Source organism: Macaca thibetana, chromosome X, assembly GCF_024542745.1.
Source record: "Macaca thibetana thibetana isolate TM-01 chromosome X, ASM2454274v1, whole genome shotgun sequence".
NCBI lineage: Eukaryota > Metazoa > Chordata > Mammalia > Primates > Cercopithecidae > Macaca > Macaca thibetana.
This window is the reverse complement of record NC_065598.1, coordinates 41,290,251-41,310,282: the sequence shown is the minus strand read 5'-3', so window position 1 is coordinate 41,310,282 and position 20,032 is coordinate 41,290,251. Positions and strand designations below refer to the sequence as shown.

Here is a 20,032-nt window from a genome sequence, read left to right as displayed (position 1 = left end):
ACTGCAAATTAGTAAGAAGAAACCACCCCAAAAATAGCCATTGTTCAGTTGGGAGACACACTCAACACAGAGCACACGTTAATGTTGATTTTTTATTTTATTTCATTTTTTTCCTTTTTTTGAGACAGGGACTTGCTCTGTTACCCAGGCTGGAGTACAGTGGTGCAATCTCGGCTCACTGCAACCTCTGCCTCCTAGGCTCAAGCAATTCTCATGCCTCAGCCTCCAGAGTAGCTGGGACTATAGGTGTGCGCCACCACACCTGGCTAAATTTTTTTTGTATTTTTTTGTAGAGACAAGGTTTCACCCTGTTGCCCAGCTTGGTCTTGAACTCCTGGGCTTAAGCATTCTTCTTACCTTGGCCTCCCAAAGTGCTGGGATTACAGGCGTGAGCCACCGCGCCCGGTCTTTATATTTCAGAAGCTGAAATCCACACATTTTTACATGGGTGAATAAAATACTCACATTTAGTTAATTGAAAATTTTTAATTTTGGTGTATTTTTCTTAAGACATTCATCCAAAAGATATTTATTGAGTGCCTACTGTGTAGCAGGCACTGTCCTAGGAACTGGAGCTACGTCAGTGAAAAAAACGGACAAAAATCACTGCCCTCATGGAGCTGACATTCTAGTTCAGGGAGACAATACTCAGTAAACAGAAATGAACTACGTAGTAGGCTAGAATGTGAAAAGTATCACAGAGAAAACTAGAGTAGTCAGAAGGTTAGGGAGTGTCCAGAGAAGGGCTTGCTTTTGTAAATACGGTGGTCAAAGCAGGCCACATTGAGATGATGATATCTGAGCAAGGACTTGGAAGAGAGGAAGTGGGCTAATCTGATAGCTGAGGGAAGAGCATTTTGGGTAAAAGAAACAGCCAGTGCAAAGACCGAAAGACAGGAACACAAGTAGCCTGCTTGAGGAACAGCAAGGAGGCCGGTGTGGCTGAGGTAAAATGTGCAAAGGGGAGAGTAAAAAGGAGACAGGAGATGATCCTGCCTGGCTTAGACCAGAGTAGTAGCAGTGGAGGTAGTAAAAAAATAAAAAATTAGTTAGATTCCTGATATATTTTGAAGATTATGTCAATAGGATTTCCTAATATAACTTTGGTAAACTAGGTAAAACTTAGTTTTATTCAAGACCTTGTTTCAGGGGTATTCCAACATAGTGGTCATTGTGAAACTTCAAGAACAATACATTTCACATGCTAATAATGTAAATTTTCACTTGGTTTGATTTGTTAATATTTTTGCCAATAAAGCAACCTATGAGCTTTTCTTTCCATTCAGATATATATTCAGTGACTTATCTGTATGTAGGTTTTTGTTTCTGCAGTTAAGTTTTTGTCTAAGTTTTCTTCCCTTATATTTAATAAAGAAAATAGAAGAGCATTGCAATGTTTTATTTCTCTAAGAAAAATTTATTTTATCATCTGTTTCATCTAGCCAAGAATATTCTCATTCTCTCTCTCTCTTTTTCTCTCTCATAATTCTTGTCATATGATCCAAAAGCATTACATTTCCCAAGGATCCTATTATTATATTTACTAATACTTTTTTCTTTACTTTTTTACTAAAGGCATTTCCTTTTGTAATCATTGTAACTGAGTACTTAAAAGGATTCTTTGGCTAGATTTGAGTATATGGTACCATGTGATCTGTTTTTGGGAACTGCTTGCTCTGAAGAAGCAATTTCACATAAAATTGCATAAAAAGCAATCATATAATCCTTTGAAATTCGAGAGATGTGTGAACATAGTACTGGGCCTCCCCACAGCCATACTTATTGACATTTCGGGCTATATTCTTTGCTGTGGGAGGCTGTCCTGGGAATTGTAGGATGCTGCTAAGCATCCTTCACCCACTAGATGCCAGTAGCATCTCCCCCTAGTTGTGACAACCAAAAATGTCTCCAAACATTGCTAAATGTTCCCTGGGGCACAAAAATTGTCCCTGGTTAAGGCCTGCTGTCATAATAGACTTATAATTCTCAAGATTTGCCTCCCTACAGGTATTAATTAAGGCATGCATATAAATTTCTATTTTTTTCTGTCATCTTCCCTTTAATTCTACTTTTTCTTGTGAAAGAATGTGAAAACTTTCATTATGTTTCTGGTACTTTTTTTTCTTCCTCTCACCCTTGAATTAAAAGTACTTTAGAAAGAAATAGCACAGTTGTCAAGGTAAATGCAACTCCTGGCTCTTTGCCTTCTTTCATGGGCTTTACTAAGCACTGAGAGTTCGTGGAAGTTTTTCCTCTCCTAACTCCTGCAGGCAGGCTTACATCATGAGGGTATGGGGAGACTTAGTTTTAGACCTTTCTGTCACTCTGACCTACTCATGTATAATTCTAATAACTGAAGTTGAAGTGAAACAGTTTCTCTGAGAATGCAAATTGCTACACACAATCACTTTCTATTCTAAATAGTGCCTTTGCCCAGAAGGTCTGGGTGCTGTTTTTAGTTCTCAGAACTGTGCAAACCCCAGTCACACAAACACTCAGCCAGAGGCCAGAGTGTTTCTGAGTGTGCTTCCTTTAAATGGTTTTCCTTGCTAACCTGTGTGAACACGCCTGGCTGCTTTTTGGTTCCCTTCTGGTCTCAGTTCTCCTTTTACCTGTTTAGAGCCAGACTATGACAATTTGTGTTCATCACAGAACACTGGTTGGCATGACATTGTGGATTTCTTAAAGCATTCCATAGTCTCTTGTTCTCCCTTACTGATGTTTCTTTCTTTTTTTTTTTTTTTTTTTTTTTTTTTGAGATGGAGCTTGTCTCCCAGGCTGGAGTGCAGTGGCCCGATCTCGGCTCACTGCAAGCTCCACCTCCCGGGTTCACGCCATTCTCCTGCCTCAGCCTCCCGAGTAGCTGGGACTACAGGTGCCCGCCACCTCGCCCGGCTGGTTTTTTGTATTTTTTAGTAGAGACGACGGGGTTTCACCGTGTTAGCCAGGATAGTCTCGATCTCCTGACCTCGTGATCCTCCCATCTCGGCCTCCCAAAGTGCTGGGATTACAGGCTTGAGCCACCACGCCCGGCCTACTGATGTTTCTTTTACATCTGATACCACAACTCCCCAAAGTTGATCATGTTGTATAGAGAAATTTAAACTCTCATAAAACAAAAATGTATTTATTCTTTTTTTTATTATTATTATTTATTTTATTTATTTATTTATTTATTTATTTTGAGACGGAGTCTCACTCTGTCGCCCAGGCTGGAGTGCAGTGGCGCGATCTCGGCTCACTGCAAGCTCCACCTCCCGGGTCCACGCCATTCTCCTGCCTCAGCCTCCCGAGTAGCTGGGACTACAGGCGCCCGCCACCGCACCCGGCTAATTTTTTTGTATTTTTAGTAGAGACGGGGTTTCACCATGTTAGCCAGGATGGTTTCTATCTCCCGACCTCGTGATCCGCCCACCTCAGCCTCCCAAAGTGCTGGGATTACAGGTGTGAGCCACTGCGCCCGGCCACTATTCTTTATTATTATATTAACACTGGTTAATCTGCATTTCTTTTGTAAGATTTTTGAACATAATGTGCACGTTCCGTTTGAATGTGGCATTTTAATAATTGTACTTAGGAAGATCTCATGGATTACATGATCATCATAAATTTATCTTGTGTTTCTAACTACTATACTTCTCTTCGCCCAGCCTACTCCTACAAAAAAAAAAGAAATCAACTCTTTAGTTTTAAGTTTCTCAGCCTGAGCAACATAGTAAGACCCTATCTCTCTCTCTCTCTTTTTTTTTGAAACGGAATCTCGCTCTGTTGCCCAGGTTGGAGTGTAGTGGTGCGGTCTTGGCTCACTGCAACCTCCACCTCCCGCATTCAAGCAATTCTCCTGCCTCAGCCTCCCAAGTAGCTGAGATTACAGGTGCCTGCCACTACGCCCGGCTAATTTTTTTAGTAGAGACACGGTTTCACCGTGTTGGCCAGGCTGATCTCAAACTCCTGACCTCGTGAGATACCATGCCTGGCCATTAAGACCCTATCTCTACCAAAAAATAAAAATTAGCCAGGTGTGGTGGCACACACCTGTGGTCCTAGCTACTCGGGAGGCTGAGGCAGGAGGATTGCTTGAGCCCAGGACGTTGAAACTGTAATGAGCTGTGATTGTATCACTGCACTCCAGCCTGGGCAACAGAGTGAGACTCCATCTCAAAAAAAAAAAAAAATTATTTTGCTTGTTAGAAGTGAATCCTTTTACTTTTCCTCTCCTTCTGAGCCAGGAGTAACATGTATGATATAGCCAGAGGTTTTTCTGTCAGGTATAACTATAGCTGTAGTAACTCTTTCCAGTGTTATCAATTCCATTTGAGTGTAGGGCCCGTCAGAGGAAGGTTCGTGGCATTAGGCTGCTCGATTGAAATGCTTAGCAGATTACCAGTGTTCCCTCTGTTCTCCCTTTGTGGTTTGCCAGCAGGATTTCCTTTCACCTTGTCTTCCCAGATTTGCCCATAACTCCCACCCTGACAGAGCACAAGGCCAGGGATAGGCCCAGAGTCCTCAGCAAATTGAACAGAATGGGCCATCTTCCTCTTCTATCCAGGGAGTAGAAACTTACTTCCCTGTTAAGTTGTTTATCCTAAATTTTGTTTGTCTAGTCTTAATGGTTTGTGTTCCTGATTATAGTTTGAAAGCTGCCTTAATGAAAGTATGTGTATGCCTGTTTTCTACAGTTTAAGATAAAACCTTGTTGGCCTTTGAGTCAAATTTTGAGATTTCTGAAACCCCAAATTTGTGTTTGACTGTAACTCACACAAACGTATTAAAAACACTGTTTTTTTTTGAAATCCAAACTTTAAAATAGGGTAAGTTTTGAAGGTAATTTTAAAACCAGGCACAGTGGCTTGCTCCTATAATCTCAGCACTTTGGGAGGCTGAAGCGGGAGGATCGCTTGAGCCCAGGAGTTCAAGACCAGCCTGGGCAACATAGCAAGAGCACATCTCTACCAAAAAAAAAAAAATTAGTCAGGCATGGTGGCACACACCTTTCGTCCTAGCTACTCAGGAGGCTGAGGTGGTGAGATACCTGAGCCCAAGAGTTTGAGGCTGCAGTGAGCTATGATCACCACTGTACTCTAGCCTGGACGACATAGACAGACCCTGTCTCCAAAAACAAAAGTGATATTTTAAATAAAATATTTACTATGCCATTAAACAGCCAGTCCTTAAATTACATAAAAAATTCAACATGATTTAAAATCACCTGTTTAGGAAAGCATCTATGGTGTAGAGATATCCATGATGATAATGAGCTGAGTATATACCTCATTCTTCAGTATAGGAAATTAAAATGTGAGTTTATCAGAATGAGTAACTTAAAGAGAAATTGCGTATCTCTTCTGTCTTTTTAAATGTAAGAATCTCTAGAAATATTTTTTGTTTAAAGTAGTGGTAGAGCTGTAAAGTGATTGTTTTTTAAATAATTATTTTTAGAAGTTATATTTTTGGGTCCTTTTTTTTTTTTTTTTTTTTTGAGACAGGGTCTCACTTTGTCACCCAGGCAGGAATATAGTGGCGCAATCATGGCTCACTTCAGCCTCAACCTCCTGGACTCAACAGAACCTCCTGGGCTCAACAGATCCTCCCACCTCAGCCTCCCAAGTAGCTAGGACTAGAGACATGTGCCACCATGTCCAGCTAATTTTTCTATTTCTTGTAGAAACATGGTCTCACTATGTTGATCAGGCTGGTCTCGAAGTCCTGGGCTCAAGTGATCTCCCCACCTCAGCCCCCTAAAGTGCTGGGATTACAGGCATGAGCCACTGTACCTGACCAGAAGTTATATTTTTTTAAAACTCCTAAGTCCAATGAGATTATTAACTGCAGTATAGCTTATGTTAAACAAACATTACTGTCTTAGTCTGATGAGTTTTGGTTTCAAAACTCACATAAGAATAAAATTACTTAGGCTGGGCACAATGGCTTACCCCAGTAATCCCAACACTTTGGGAGGCCAAGATGGGCAGATTGCTTGAGCTCAGGAGTTCGAGACCAGCCTGAGTAACATGGCGAAATCCCATTTTAACAAAAAAATAACAAAAATTAGCCGGGCATGGTGGTGGGCACCTGTGGTCCCAGCCATTCGGGAGGCTGAGGTGGGAGAATCACTTGACCCTGGGGGACGGAGGTTGCACGCCAGTGCACTCCAGCTTGGGTGATAGAGTGAGACCCCATCTCAAAAAATAAAAAGAATAAAACTACTTTTGTAACTGTGGAGAAATCTGTGCATCTCAGAAACTCTCCCTGATGAACTTTGAGTTACTCTGTGGTTTGCATGTCTAGGAAGTCACTAGATTGGACACTTCCATTTACAGCTAGCATTCAGGGAGGTCACCTCAAGTTCCCAAGTCTCCTTTGTCTCTGCACATTAATGAGCCAAAAATCCAGTTACTACTCTAAACGAATTGATACTCACTATAAGTATTTGAAGCCAGAACATGTTCAGATTTTTCTCAGAACATTTTCATGTCTCAGTTAAGCATTGAAGTAGAAAAGGAAAAAAACAAAATTTGCTGGGTTGTTTTGTGTTTTTGTTTGTTTGTTTCCCTCTCGGAATAAGCTCTAGTGATTTTTGAACACATGGCTCTTGGGCAATGTACTGTGAATTGCTTTTACAGCTCTAATTCAGGAACAAAACATGCTATGAGATTAAAGGCTTGGAAGGATTATGTGAACTTACTTTAAACTTCATTTTGGACACTGAAGGAATTACTGTGTGAAGAAAAAAATGAGTCTTTAAGCAGTCTCTAACAAAGTGGCAAGTTACTATTAATGGTTGGTTTTATTCAGCTGTTTTTGTTTGGTTACCTGAGAAGAGAATACCAGTACCATGGAAGTAGAAATAGACAAGAAATTTATAGCTCCAAAGTGCTTATGATCTCTTTGGGCAGACAGAACACGCTTTTTTTTTAATCGTAATATATGTAACTTATTACAGAATTTAGTCACCATCATTTGTCTACTGACAAGATTACATAGAAAAAAGAAATTAACATTAAGAAATGCTTATCTTTAAATGTTCACTTAGATATTGGAAAAAATTGGGGTGATTTACTTAACTATGCACATATATATATATATATCCTTTTTTTTTGTTTGTTTTTTGAGACAGTGTCTTACTCTGTTGCCCAGGCTGGAGTGCAATGGCAGGATCGTGGCTCACTGCAACCTCCACCTCCTGAGTTCAAGTGATTCTCCTGCCTCGGCCTCCCAAGTAGCTGGGACTGCAGGCACAAACCACCACGCCCAGCTAATTTTTGTATTTTTAGTAGAGGTGTGTTTCGCCATGTTGGCCAGGCTGGTCTTGAACTCCTGACCTCAGGTGATCTGCCCACCTCGGCCTCCCAGAGTGCTGGGATTACAGGCGTGAGCCACCGCACCCAGCCCACTTCAATATTTTCATCAGTAAATTAGTATACTTTAGAGTTGTAGTGATTAAAATAATAGATATACAGCATATAAGTAGAATGCTTGGCAAACAGCAAGTGCTTACTAAGCAATGGCTACTCATAATAGTAACAGCTGATTTAATAATAGGATCTGTGAATAAGATAGTATTTTCTGCTCTACACATGAAGAAATTAATACTTGCAGAGAATAAGTAATTTGCCTAAGATTGTCCAGCTAAAAGTAGAGCCAGATTGAACCCAAGAAGTATAATTTCAGAGACCAATCTCTAAACCATAATACTATTACACTCCCTTATTATTCATTCATTTATTTCACAAAAAATTAACTGCCAGGTACTGTTTGTCACTAATAACATTATTTATATTGAAGACAGAAGAAAATATGCACAATGCGATGAAGATGGGCTTATAATGACATAGCTTTTTACTTTGACAAAGCCTAATGCAAATATTTAAGCATTTGCATAAGTAACATCTGCTTTAAAAATATAGCGTCAATGAATATTGCTTCTCCCAATAACATGAGCCAGATAATTTCAAATAAATAATGTGTTTATAAAACCTTGGATTTTTTTCACTGTATTATTCATGCATTTGGATGAGACTTGAGTGAGGATATTTCTTATTTTTTTTTTTTTTTTTTACTTATTTTTATTTTTTTGTTTTGTTTTTTTGAGACGGAGTCTCACTCTGCCTCCCAGGCTGTAATGCAGTGGCGCGATCTCTGCTCACTGCAACCTCCATCCCGGGCTCAAGCGATTCTCCTTTCTCAGCCTCCCGAGTAGCTGGGATTACAGGCGCCCACCACCATGTCTGGCTAATTTTTGTATTTTTAGTAGAGACGGGGTTTCACCCTGTTGCCCAGGCTGGTCTTGAACTCCTGACCTCAAAATGATCCACCCAACTCAGCCTCCCAAAGTGCTGGGACTACAGGCGTGAGCCACTGAGCCCAGCTACTTATTTTTAAAGATTTTAAAATTACCAATAAACACTGGTCATAGATTGACCCTTGTATTCTAACTACCAGAAAGCAGACAAGTCATAAACCATTTGCTTCTTTATCCTAGTCATGAAATAACGTGTTCTGAACAGAAGCACTCACAGTTGAGTTTAAACAGCCTGTTAGTTTCATATGAGTGGGATCCTTTCAGTATGCTTAATTTTTGCTTCTGAAAGTTTCTGCCGTCTCAACTTTCAGTATAAGTAGAACTGTTTTTTGAGTTTTTTGAATATATATTTATTTTTAAAAACCATAGAGATTTTCTTGGTGATTATTGTCAACCAAGCTGTGACATGTTAATGATGTAGTTTAGTGTCCCTAATAAAGTCACATGAATGCTTTTCTATATTGTGGGGTTTTCCATTCAAAAGTCAACCATATGATTGCATGTGTGCTGAATTAGACTTTGTAAAGAGATTATATAATGTCTTCTTGAATGTTTTATCTAATAAAAGAAATATAATGGGGTCTGTGCTACTTCTGGCCGAAGCAAGACAGGTGAGGATGTTTTTTGTTTCTATTAAATAATTCAGTTGCTGACAGTTATCTCTTTGATGTAGAACATAAAAAATGGGTTTAAAAATACTATAAGGAAGGAAGCAAACTATTAATAGAATCTGGATGACCAAAAGATGTCTTTTCACAGAACTGTAAGTCAAATCTTTCTCCATAATGGACGTACAGGTTCTTATTTTTCTCAGATGGCTTACAAAAGAGTAGTATGATGTTAGTACTACTAAAAAGGAAAATCCAATAAATGTGGTTCCAATGAGACCTGCAATCTGAGAGATCATGGCTCCTAGTTCCATCTGCCGATTGTAGCATAGGCTTTCTTCTCCTTCTGTAGCCTCTATGACTGAGTAGTATATAGTAACTGGAATAATTATGCCCAGTACAACTCCCCATATGTAAATGCATAGTTTTCTAGCAAAGTTGGGCTGGCGAAATTTTTTCAGTAAATGGCCATAAAATATTTTCTCATAGCACGAAGTAGTCTCTTGCAAGGAATCCTTTTGCATTAAGGTAGCGTAGCGGCTTACGGCAATCCAACTTAAAATTAAGAGGCTGACAAACATACTTACATGCATGGATAGAGTTCCCAGAAAATTGACCACTCTGCATTGAGCAGATTGATATTCCCATTGGAAACCTTTCAGGAAATAGATACTCATGAAAGGCATGGCGCTGCACACAAGTAAGTTTGCAGTCACAAGGTGTGACAGGTAGATGTGCGTTGATGTTTTTTTACCTATTTTTGTTAAAAATATCCATTGAGAGAGAGAGTTTCCAAAAACACCAACAATACAAAGGAGGATGTAAATGATTGGTAAAGCCATGGAAGAGATCATAGATGGTTGAATACATGTTGTGTTGTTGTTCATTTATGTCAGATTTTCTTGAATTTTGTCACGGGAGCTAGAACAGAATTGCAGATATTTAATATTAAAATTATTTTTGGTACAGTATTTAAGCTGAATAGTTTTTTTTTTTTTTTTAAAGCATTGAATTAAATAAAATAGTAACAAAAATGTATTGGATGGAACGGGAAAGTGTAGATGGCTTCTTACCTTTTCCAATCACAATTGTCCGGTTGAAATAAAGACAAAAAGTTACTTATTGTGATGGATAATGCCTTTGTCTAAAAAACAAAATTTGATGTAAATAGTTACATGCCTGGGATTTAAAATTTTACTTAGAGAAATGGATAGTTCTTAGATTGTAAAACAATTTGTAAGTGATGATTGATTTTGCCTAGAAATATAATTTAAAAATTTTTAAGGCACATGCAACCAATACATGTTGGCCAAAGTATTACAGAAGTATTTTGTGGCCACAATAATAGAGAGTTGACTGGTTTTTAATTACCACATTACTTATATATAGTTTTCAAAATGGTGTCTTTTTGTGTCTAGGCTAAAACACTCCTTTATAACCTAATACTATTAGAAGAGTCTCTTTTCATATTTCAGAAGTTACCTCAATTCCACGTGAGCAAAATTTCAGGCAAAATCCTGAACTGAATAGAAGAAAAGTGTAGCAACCAAGGACAGACTCCAAAATCCCAGGGTCATTACCAAAGAGTATTTAAAATGTCATTTCAAATATTCAATGTTAAACTGTCATACTTCAATAAAAGTTTACACATGTATGTCAAAACTGTAGTTACAGCCAGATGTGGTGGCTCTGCACCTGTAATCTCAGCACTTTGGGAGGCCAAGGTGGGACGATTGCTTGAGACCAGGATTTCAAGAACACCTTGCGCAATGTAGCGAGACCCTGTCTCTATAAAAAAATACAAAAACTAGACTGGGTATGGTGGCTCATGCCTATTATCGCAGCACTTTGGGAGGCCACGGCCAGCCTGGGCAACATGGTGAAACCATGTCTCTACAAAAAAATTAGCCAGGCATCCTGGCATGTGCCTGGAGTCCCAGCTACTTGGGAGGCTGAGGTTGGAGGATCAGTTGAGCCTAGAAGTTCAAGGCTGCAGCAAGCTATGATCATTCTACTGCACTCCAGCCTAAGTAACAGAAAGAGACCCTGTCTCAAAAACAAAAACAAAAAAACTGTAGCTGCTATGCTTGTTGGTTAGAGTATCCTCGTGTGTAAATTGGTATCTGAGTTTTTCAGAGGATTTTTTTTTAAAGGATATGATGTTTTAATCACAACATAAATGCTGGTTTTTACTTTTTTGTGTCTTATATTTAAATCTTTCTCACTTCAAAGGGTACATGTGAAGTGCTGAAGAATCATATACAAATTGCTTTTATTCTTATTTTTCTCCTTATTTCCTCACTTCTTTCAGGTGAGAATAACAAAAGTTACTGGATTCTGGTCAAATAAGAACCATGATCTCTATTCAAAATGTGCCATATTCTCTGTGTCCTTCACCATAGCCTTCTGGGTACCACATTCTCCACTCTTTCATGATCTAGACCAAGGTTTCTCAATCTTTTTTTTAATCATGTTCTCTTTTGATAAACATAAAAATTGTACCATACACAGCCCTTGGAAATTCTTATATCCCCCCAGCCCCTCAGGGCAATTTTACTCTCTACCCCCTTCAGAATTATGGTTTGATTTATTTTCTGTATCTTGGATTACAGAATTTGGGTTTTTTTCTCAAAATAATGTTATAATTTTGTAATAACTTTTTAAACCAATCCACACCCAAAGTCTTGAAAACTTGAGGACTGTGCATTGTGTGTGGGTTTAAATACCGAGATTCTTAATTAATGTCTACCAGTGTCCTTATAATTTTGTTTCTTTGCTATTTGTATTTAGAAAACAGTCCATATGCTTCATTGTAAGTTTGTATCTGAATCTAGTGCAACCTGATGAATTATAATCTGGTTGCAGTTAGTGTAGACCCTGGCATAAATATATAAAACCTAATCTGTAACTTCACCAGTTCAAAAATCAGGCAGATGGAGTGTGAAATGAGCCGGTTTATTTAAGAAAAAAAATTATCTGCTCACAGTAGATTTTGATTTTACATAAGGAATGGAGCTTCCTTTTATGATGCTGTTAAAGAAAAGCATTAGCTCCTGCCTTGTGCAGATAATGCATAGTATACTAAAAACTGCAAAGGTAATGGTGCTTCTGTATGAATAGTAAATGCTTCCAAACAAAAAGGAGATAAAATATACTTCTGCAGAGGCTAGCTTTATCAGACAGAAGTTGAGTCTCTATAGGACTCTCATTATAGCAATCAACAACTAGGTCACCATCTTTACCTTCCCAAACTTGTATCTACTATGTACATCTCCTTCAAAAATAAACTTTGATCATAAAACTACTTGATAACTATTTTCCAAAATTTGGAAAGTACTGTTGAACTTAAGAAATGAAATAAAAATTACATGTTACAGATGCAAAACTGGTCTTTAGAAAATGTCTGTAAGTCTATATTCCCCTCAGGAGAATGTCTATCTCAAGTCACTCATGCATACATTTTGTCTCTGCTAAATGAAAAAAGTTCTACAACTCTTAACTTCAGTTACTAATGACTATCTACATAATTATATGCTGACTGCCTTTCTTAAGGATCAGCTTTCAAAATTTAAACCATTAGGTCCTGTTTATTTTTATAGAGTTTAATTTTTAAGCTAAAAATGAATAATAATCACTCTTACCTGTATGAGTAGTTTATGCCAACTAAGGTTATATTGTTCAGGGCAGTGATGCCAAATTTCAGACTTAAAATTCTCTGATCTTCGCTCTTCCAATATCTTTAGTCAGTGTAAATAGACTCTTGTATGACACCAACTACAGTGGGAGGAAAAGGGGAAATTAAACAGTATTGAAGAAATTCAATAGTTATGGTCAATGTGACAACTACCTCCTCAAAAAACCCTCATTTCTCTATTTCTGTAGCGGGAGGAAGTTGGTGGACAATATACATATTATACTTCCTTATGATTATTTCATGAACTAGTTACACCCCAGTAAGCTTTGTTTGCACGATTGACTGAAGTTCACAGATTTAATCCCCCATGGCTAGTTTTATATGACACAGTGATAGAAGGAGCCACTCTGTTAGTAACCCAATACAAATATTGGTGCAAATTTGTCTGTAAAATTGTTTGTGGATGGCTTATTTGCAATCCATCTTTATCAAAAATAGAAACAAAACTCAAAGTTTTCTTATAACTTACTAGAATCAAATATTATAGAGCTAAAATAGAACTTCATGATCATCTATGGATTGAGACCCTTTGTTTTAAAGTTGAAGAAGCTGAGGCCCAGAGGAACTCACTGTAAGCACAGACTGCACCCAGGGTTGGGTCCCAGTTTGGTTACTAATGAGTTAACCCACTCTGTTTCTGATTGCCCTGCACTACCTCCATTTATCAACATAATACACTGTTTGGGGCATTTCATAATAGATTTGGCAAATCCTGGGAGTGCCAAGTATGCCTCAGATCAAATGAATAGTTATATTAATAAAGAATTGTGAAACCATGACTAGTCTAAAACAATAAAAATTTTAAAAATAGAATTGTGAAACCAATTTTTTGTACAAGATTGTCGAATCAGCCTGTGACTTACTAACTAAATGAAAGCTAAGTGTGTACATCTGAGGCGGAAGACTTGCATCAAGCACTCCCTCTCATCCTTGAGTAGTTAAACCAGTGGGAGTCTGAAAAAGAGAACAGAAATCTAATTTCATCAAACTTGAGCACTTTAGTTATCAGTAAATCTTCACTTAAAATTAACAGAGGTACCTTGCCATTTCTCATAAACCCCTGATGCTTACCTTATTTCATGTTTATTTCATAAATTCTCTCTGATGTTTGCTAATATTTCTCTCTAAAACAAAAGTGAGAACTGCCTAAAGGGTCCGGATTGTGTTCTGCTGCTGTTCATCTTTGCCTTGCCACCATTTACTTAAGAACAGTGACTCATCCAGGGTTTCATGGCCATTCATTACAGAGTAATTTGGCTTTTAGAATTCTTATCACTTTTACTTCAGTAATGTATCATGTTCCGGGAAGGAATTACATAGAACAAAAAACAGTTTTAAGTAATTTAGAGAAGAGCAGAAATGGAATGCTATTTCTAAGTGATTGAAAAATAGTTGTAATATTATCTGTTCAGGCATAAGCATCTTTGGTCCGAAAGAAAGAACACTCTTGTTTTCCTCCATTGTCTCCAAACTCAGTAAATGATACCATCACTCCTTCAGTTATTCAAGCCAAAAACTTAGGAATCATCCTTAATTTCTCTTTTTTTCACATCTCACATCTATCTAATCAATTGCTGGTACTACAGCTTCTACTATCACTACCATCATTCATTAGCCACATTTCATGAGAGCTTACTATGTGCCAGATATCTTGCTATGTGCCTTACATTCAAGTCTTATTTGGTTTTCACAACACCCTGTGAAATGTCTCATTTTAAAGGTGAGGAAAACTGAAACTCAGAAAGATCTCATAAGTTGCCCAAGGTCACACAGCCATCTGTCCTCACAGGATGGTGATTGGCTCACCTCAAAGCAAGTAATTCAAGAACAAGTCCATAGCTGCAATGCCTTTTTGTGATCCAGCCTCTGAAGTCAACACTGTCATTTCTGCAGTATTCTATTGGTCACACAGAGCCAGCTCTGGATCCGTGTGGGAGGGGTAAATATCAGGAGGTGATGATCACTGGGAGCCATATTGGAAACTGGCTACCACAGATGTCAATCAACCATTGAAACAAAGGAAGAGTCAGAAGTACTGCTTAAAAACCGTTGTCAGTCCACTGGTTGTTTATTGGGCAAGCATACCTGGATAGGTGTAAGTTTTGCCAGTTCTTACACTATTTTGGTTTTTAGGTCTATTTTTGTTAAACAGTGTAATTCATTCAACAAATATTTATTAGAGTTTCTACTATGTTCCTAGCAGCATGTGGAGGTCACAGAAGTAGGATGTTTAGTCACAAACTAATTGAGGGTCTCTGGAAATTGAACAGATTCCACAAGCAAGCCAAGAATTTAGATTAATATGTGATATGTGATACAGATTTCAAATGCTCTGTGAATTAGAGAAGGGCAGAAACAGTGACTCAAAGTGGTTCTGAAAGGCTTTGTGAAAGCAAATGGAAGGAAGGAGAGGAGAACATAGCCTAGTGAGTGACAGTTCTGTGCCAGGTATGGGACAGAGCATTTTATGCCTAAGAACCCTAGAGATGTGTGGTGGGAGTCCCATTTTACACGGGAGGAAACTCAAAGAGGTTAAATAGCTTGCCTAGAGGAATACAATTAGTAAATTCGCTTTAAAATGACCTCATTCTCTGCCTTAGAAAGAAATTATTGGTTGTTCTTGCAGGTCAATAAGGGTACCTTATGGTACTCACGATAGGGTCATGTTTTAAGTATTTTTAACTTTGTTCAGATAGGGTTTCCTGTTTGATTTATGTATTTGTGTATCCTGTTCTAGACTTGAGGTAGCAGAAACTGACTATGGAAGAAATCAAGTCCAGTTTTTTTCTATCTTCGAAAACTCTGGACTTTGTTAAGCAAACTGTTATTCCAACAATGTCAGTATAAATTCTTTAGGATTCAGTGATTTTGAGTTCCCCAGTTGAAATATAGGTGAATTTTATTTTCATTCTTCTAAGAAATTAGGAAATACTGTTACAATTGGTAAAAAGAGTAAATGTCAGGGAATACTAGATTAATAAAGTATGTTACAAGTATTCTGTAAAGTGGCCCCTTTGGACTTTTCTCATTCAAATCACCAGTAGTTTTCTTTGGTTCTCATTCATCTTGCCCATCCGTTTCTTCAAGGTTCCCCTTCTATTGTCCCAAGTCCAAATGCACTTGACCTAACAGTTCTAGTTGCTTCCTATATCATCTGCCAAATATTGATCTCCTAAGTGTTCTGCTCTCACCCTTAGGATTTACTTCCTTGAGGTGTTAGAGTTATGTCCTACAATTGAAGTTCTGTCTTGTATTAATTTTCCTGCTTTTGAGATGGATTTGTGTATCAAGTGTGTTTTTTAATTTGGCCCCAAAATTCATTTGGAGTGGTTCAGTGAGAGTGTTTCAAAGGGCAGGCACATACTTACTTGGCAGAGGAGATACCATAATCAAAGGGCAGGCATGCGGACATTTATTTTGGAAATCCACGGTGGGCTGTACATAGCAGGGGGACATGAGAGCTTTCCTGACTCACATGGATTGTTGGGGTTAGAATTAGGGTCTCTTATCAATTTCCCTCAGAGCCAGAACCCAGAGGACACAGGACAGCTTAGTCATTCCTGAAGCCATGTGTTTCATCTAGAAATTATTTTAGGCTATCCAAACTAGTGTTTAAACTGGCTGCAATTGGCCTTTTAAGTACTCTCACTAACCAATCAGGAGCTCAGGGCATTGGGAGGCTGGTATGCAGAAAGAAAAGACATGACTAATTTATACACATTAGACTATCGTATTCAAAAGATAATTATTTCTTTAAATCAGGGGCAGTAGTAAGTAAGCCTTGTCCAGTTCAACATATACCCAAGCCAGTGGTTATCTTTAGGAGGAGTGAGGCACAGTGCAGTTACCCAAAGCTATGGTTTGTTCAAGGCTCACTGAGCCCCCTGTCCTCTCCAGGAAGTGGTATCTGGCCACAGCCTTGTTTCCAGTCACACTGTTCTCAGGCCCTCACCGCCTGCCACAAGTAGCTCTGATCGTGGGTGTCCCACCCTTAATTAGAGTATGAAGAAAAACCTCTCCTTGTTCTGAAGAGCTGGTTTTTCAGCAAGCAATGGGAGCATTTCTCTCAAGAATTACTTTTAAAAACAGCAGAAAATACAATCTGAAGTTTGTAAATTTATAATAACACAGAAAAGTTATCAGCTTTTGTAAAAAGTAAAATAGAGGTTCCTCTTCAAAGACCTTCCTCTCCATTTAATTAGGAATAAATAGTAACTTCTCTTAGAAGCAAAATTTATTCAAAGACCTGTGCTAACATTCTTAAATATCTGCTAGCCGTAATAAATAAATCAGTGTACTTTATGTTCTTAGCTCCCGCAATTTGGCCCAAATATTTGCCCTGGCATGCTTATACTGGTCCAAGCAAACATTGGGTCATAGCCTGTTCCTCTTCCTTATTTGAAGGTGTTTTTACCTTTCTCAGCATTCCACAAGTTACTTCCTCCTTCCTTTGTTCTCCTCTGCCTTTGCCTCTTTTAAAAAGTTCTAAGTTGCTAGCCAATCAAGACAAATACAAAATGTGAAGTCCCGTTCCAGCCAATGGAAACCGGACACAGCAGTAAGGTGGACGCATCACGTTATAAATGACCCTGTCTCCTTTGTTTGGTGTCCTCCTGTGGCAAAACTGCTGGCGAGTGTACCCTTTCTGCAGGAAGTAAAAATGGCCTTGCTGAGCAAATTAAATTTATGCTCAAGTGCTATTTCTTTGTGGCACCGGGGAACAAGCATTTCAAACACTTTTAAGAAAAGACTAATGACAAAACAAAAATGGACTTTGTGAGTTGAAAAACACACATACACAAACTCAAAGGGCATTTTCTTATTAGTTTGCATTTCCTTATGCATCCAGTGAACCAACTCCCCAGGAGTTGGATCCATCTCTAAATTCCGCTAGTAACTTCACCTTCAGTAACCGATTGCAGCACAGCTGCTGCTCCAAACTGTGGGTGACCACCCAGGAATTAAAGGTTCCTCATCTCCCAGCCCTTTCATTCTTTGTCTTACCAAACGACATGTTTCTGTGAACCTGAACCAGGGCCATTCCAACGAACCCCACTTCATTGACACTGAGACAGAGTAGAGACAGGCTTGGCTTCAGCTCACCTCCACTAGAGCACTGATCACAAAACCCACACCACTACCTCGAATGCTAATAGTTCTTAAAGAATTCCAGGAATTGGCCTTATGAGATAATTAAGATTGCCTCAGGAAGGAATGCTGAACAATTGATTTACAGCCTTGTTGCCACAGGCCAGACCACCAGGTGGCCCATTACTCAAGATAACCGTAGCAACCAGATCTGCTGACCTGCTTTGCTCAGCCCAGCCTGCATACCCTTCCCCTGTTACTAGTTCCTGCACTTTGCCTAATAAAAAAGCCCTATGACTCTTTTCAGGAGGAAGCCGGGAATTCTCTCTCTCTTGTGCTGCCTCCCTTTTGTTTGGGCATAAGCTCCAGTGAAGCTTTGTCTATGAAAACGCTTTTGGCCTCCTATCAATTTCTGTTGCATTGAGAACCCAAGAACCCATGATTGGTAACAATGCCAATTGAGGGTAGAAGAAAGAAAAACAAAATCACACACAAACTCAAAGTGCTTTTTCTATTCTCTCATTCAACAAAAGTCTAAACAGATTACCTCTGTGACCAAATGTGTGGGGATTTCTCCCAATGAACAAGCAAGGAAGCAATTCAGTGGACACCAGCTGGGTGTCCTCTAATTCAGTTCTATTCTGACACTATCTCCCTGGAGATAGCGTCAGATCCCACAGGTTGAAGGCTGAGTCCCCAAGACTTCTTTCCACTTTCAGATGCCAATGGCAAACCTCAGGTTGCTTCACCTGTGCTTCTGACCCACAGGCTATATAAATCAAAGATCCCACAGCCCCCTCTTTGGGCCCAATTAATTTGCTAGAGCAGCTCACATAATTCAGGGAAATATGTTTACCGATTTATTATAAAGTATATTACAAAGGATACAGTTGAAGAGATGCATATAGTGAGGTGTGGGGGAAGAGAGGGATGCGGAGCTTCCATGCCCTCCCTGGGCGTGTCACCCTCCAGGAACCTCCACATGTGCAGCTATCCAGAAGCTCCTTGAATCCTGTCATTTTGGGGTTTTATGGGGGCCTCCTTACACAGCCAAGATTGATTGAAGCACTGGCTACTGTTGATTACCTTAACCTTCAGCCCCTCTCCCCTCTCTGGAGGGTTTAGAGTAGGGCTAAATGTTCCAACCTTGTCATCCTGCCTTGGTCTTTCCTGTGACCAGCCCCATCCTGAAGCTACCTAGAGACTGCCAGACAGCAGTCACCTCATTAGCATATAAAAAGACATCACTTTGGAGTTTTTGAGGATCTTAGGAGTTGTATGCCAGACAACAGACCAAAGACCAAATATATACTTCATAGTATCCAGTCCACCCTCTGTCTTGGATCCCTCACATCAAAAGGATGTACAACTCAAAAGATACAGCCAAATTACTAGAATCTCATTCAATCAGTAATAATCAGTCCAGCTCATCATAGTGTATGAATGTCTCCCAAGGCGAGGCCACTCAGGTTTGCAGGCTTCCATTCAGTCTTGTCAGAGTGCTCTCGGTGAACATATAGCTTCACCCTTTACAGCAGCTGATATAATTGAGCTAGGAGACAAGATATCATTTCTTGCTTTAAGCCTCTTTTGAGGTATTAATATAATACTGGATTTCTTTCAGTTCATAACCCATTTATTCTTTACTCTCACTACTATTTTTCCTTATCTCTATAAACTCCCAAACTTTTCCACCTTTGGATGGGATAGTAGAATCAGCCACTGTGCTTGTCTAGATCAGGCAACAATACTAGTATAGCAAGTGCTGCCCCCTCAGTCCACTCCCGTTTATGTTAGAAATAAATTTTTGGTGCCACAAAGAAGAATCAGCACTCCTGCAAAAAGTTTTCTCAGCAAGGCAAATTAACTTCTATAGAAGGGTGCGTCTCACAGATGGAGCAATGGTGAGAGCACACAGAACAAAGGAAAGCAGGGGTTTTTATTCCTAATACAATAGGTTTCTACTACTGTGTCCTGTCTCCATTGGCTGGAGCTGGACTGCACAATCGAAACTAGTCCTGGTTGGCTAATTTGAAGTATGCAGGGAGGGGGTTACACTGGCAGGAAGGGCAGTTTTGGGGGTAAGAGCTGTTATGGCAGGAGGGGTAATTTGCAGAGTGAGTGACTAAGGGCAACAAGCAAGAAACAGCTGTGAACTATAGATTAGGACTGGCAGGAAGGTTGTTTACTGCAGTCAGGGGCAAGGAGACATGAAGAACAAGGAAGTTGAGTTTGAGGACAAAGAACAAGGGAGTTAACATGCCAAACTTTTGAAGAGAACCTGACTGTATCTGACTTTCAGAACGGGTAAGGTTCCATAGGTGCAGCAGAACGAGTGGG

The 20,032-nt window shown here is 39.2% G+C and overlaps 2 protein-coding genes across 12 annotated transcripts in view; one reads left to right on the top strand and one right to left on the bottom strand.

Annotated features, from left to right (window-relative positions):
* The window catches only part of CASK (calcium/calmodulin dependent serine protein kinase), a 405,070-nt gene that overhangs the window by 184,971 nt on the left and 200,067 nt on the right, over window positions 1-20,032 (top strand). The gene's annotated exons all lie outside the window — the stretch shown is intronic.
* GPR82 (G protein-coupled receptor 82) lies at window positions 8,634-12,698 on the bottom strand. 2 transcript variants are annotated; one of them, XM_050776195.1, is made up of 3 exons: window positions 12,552-12,698; window positions 9,984-10,054; window positions 8,634-9,831 (listed from the first exon to the last, which is right to left on the bottom strand). In XM_050776195.1, exon 3 carries the CDS (start codon window positions 9,795-9,797, stop codon window positions 8,787-8,789), a length of 1,011 nt encoding a protein of 336 aa, XP_050632152.1. In that variant the 5' UTR covers window positions 9,798-9,831; window positions 9,984-10,054; window positions 12,552-12,698; the 3' UTR covers window positions 8,634-8,786. The 2 variants fall into 2 exon arrangements, with proteins under 2 accessions (XP_050632152.1, XP_050632153.1); XM_050776196.1 differs by lacking the exon at window positions 9,984-10,054.

Bases quoted from the DNA above. Each gene is read 5' to 3' on its own strand.
- GPR82 (XM_050776195.1), bottom strand. From the start codon at position 9,797: ATGAACAACAACACAACATGTATTCAACCATCTATGATCTCTTCCATG.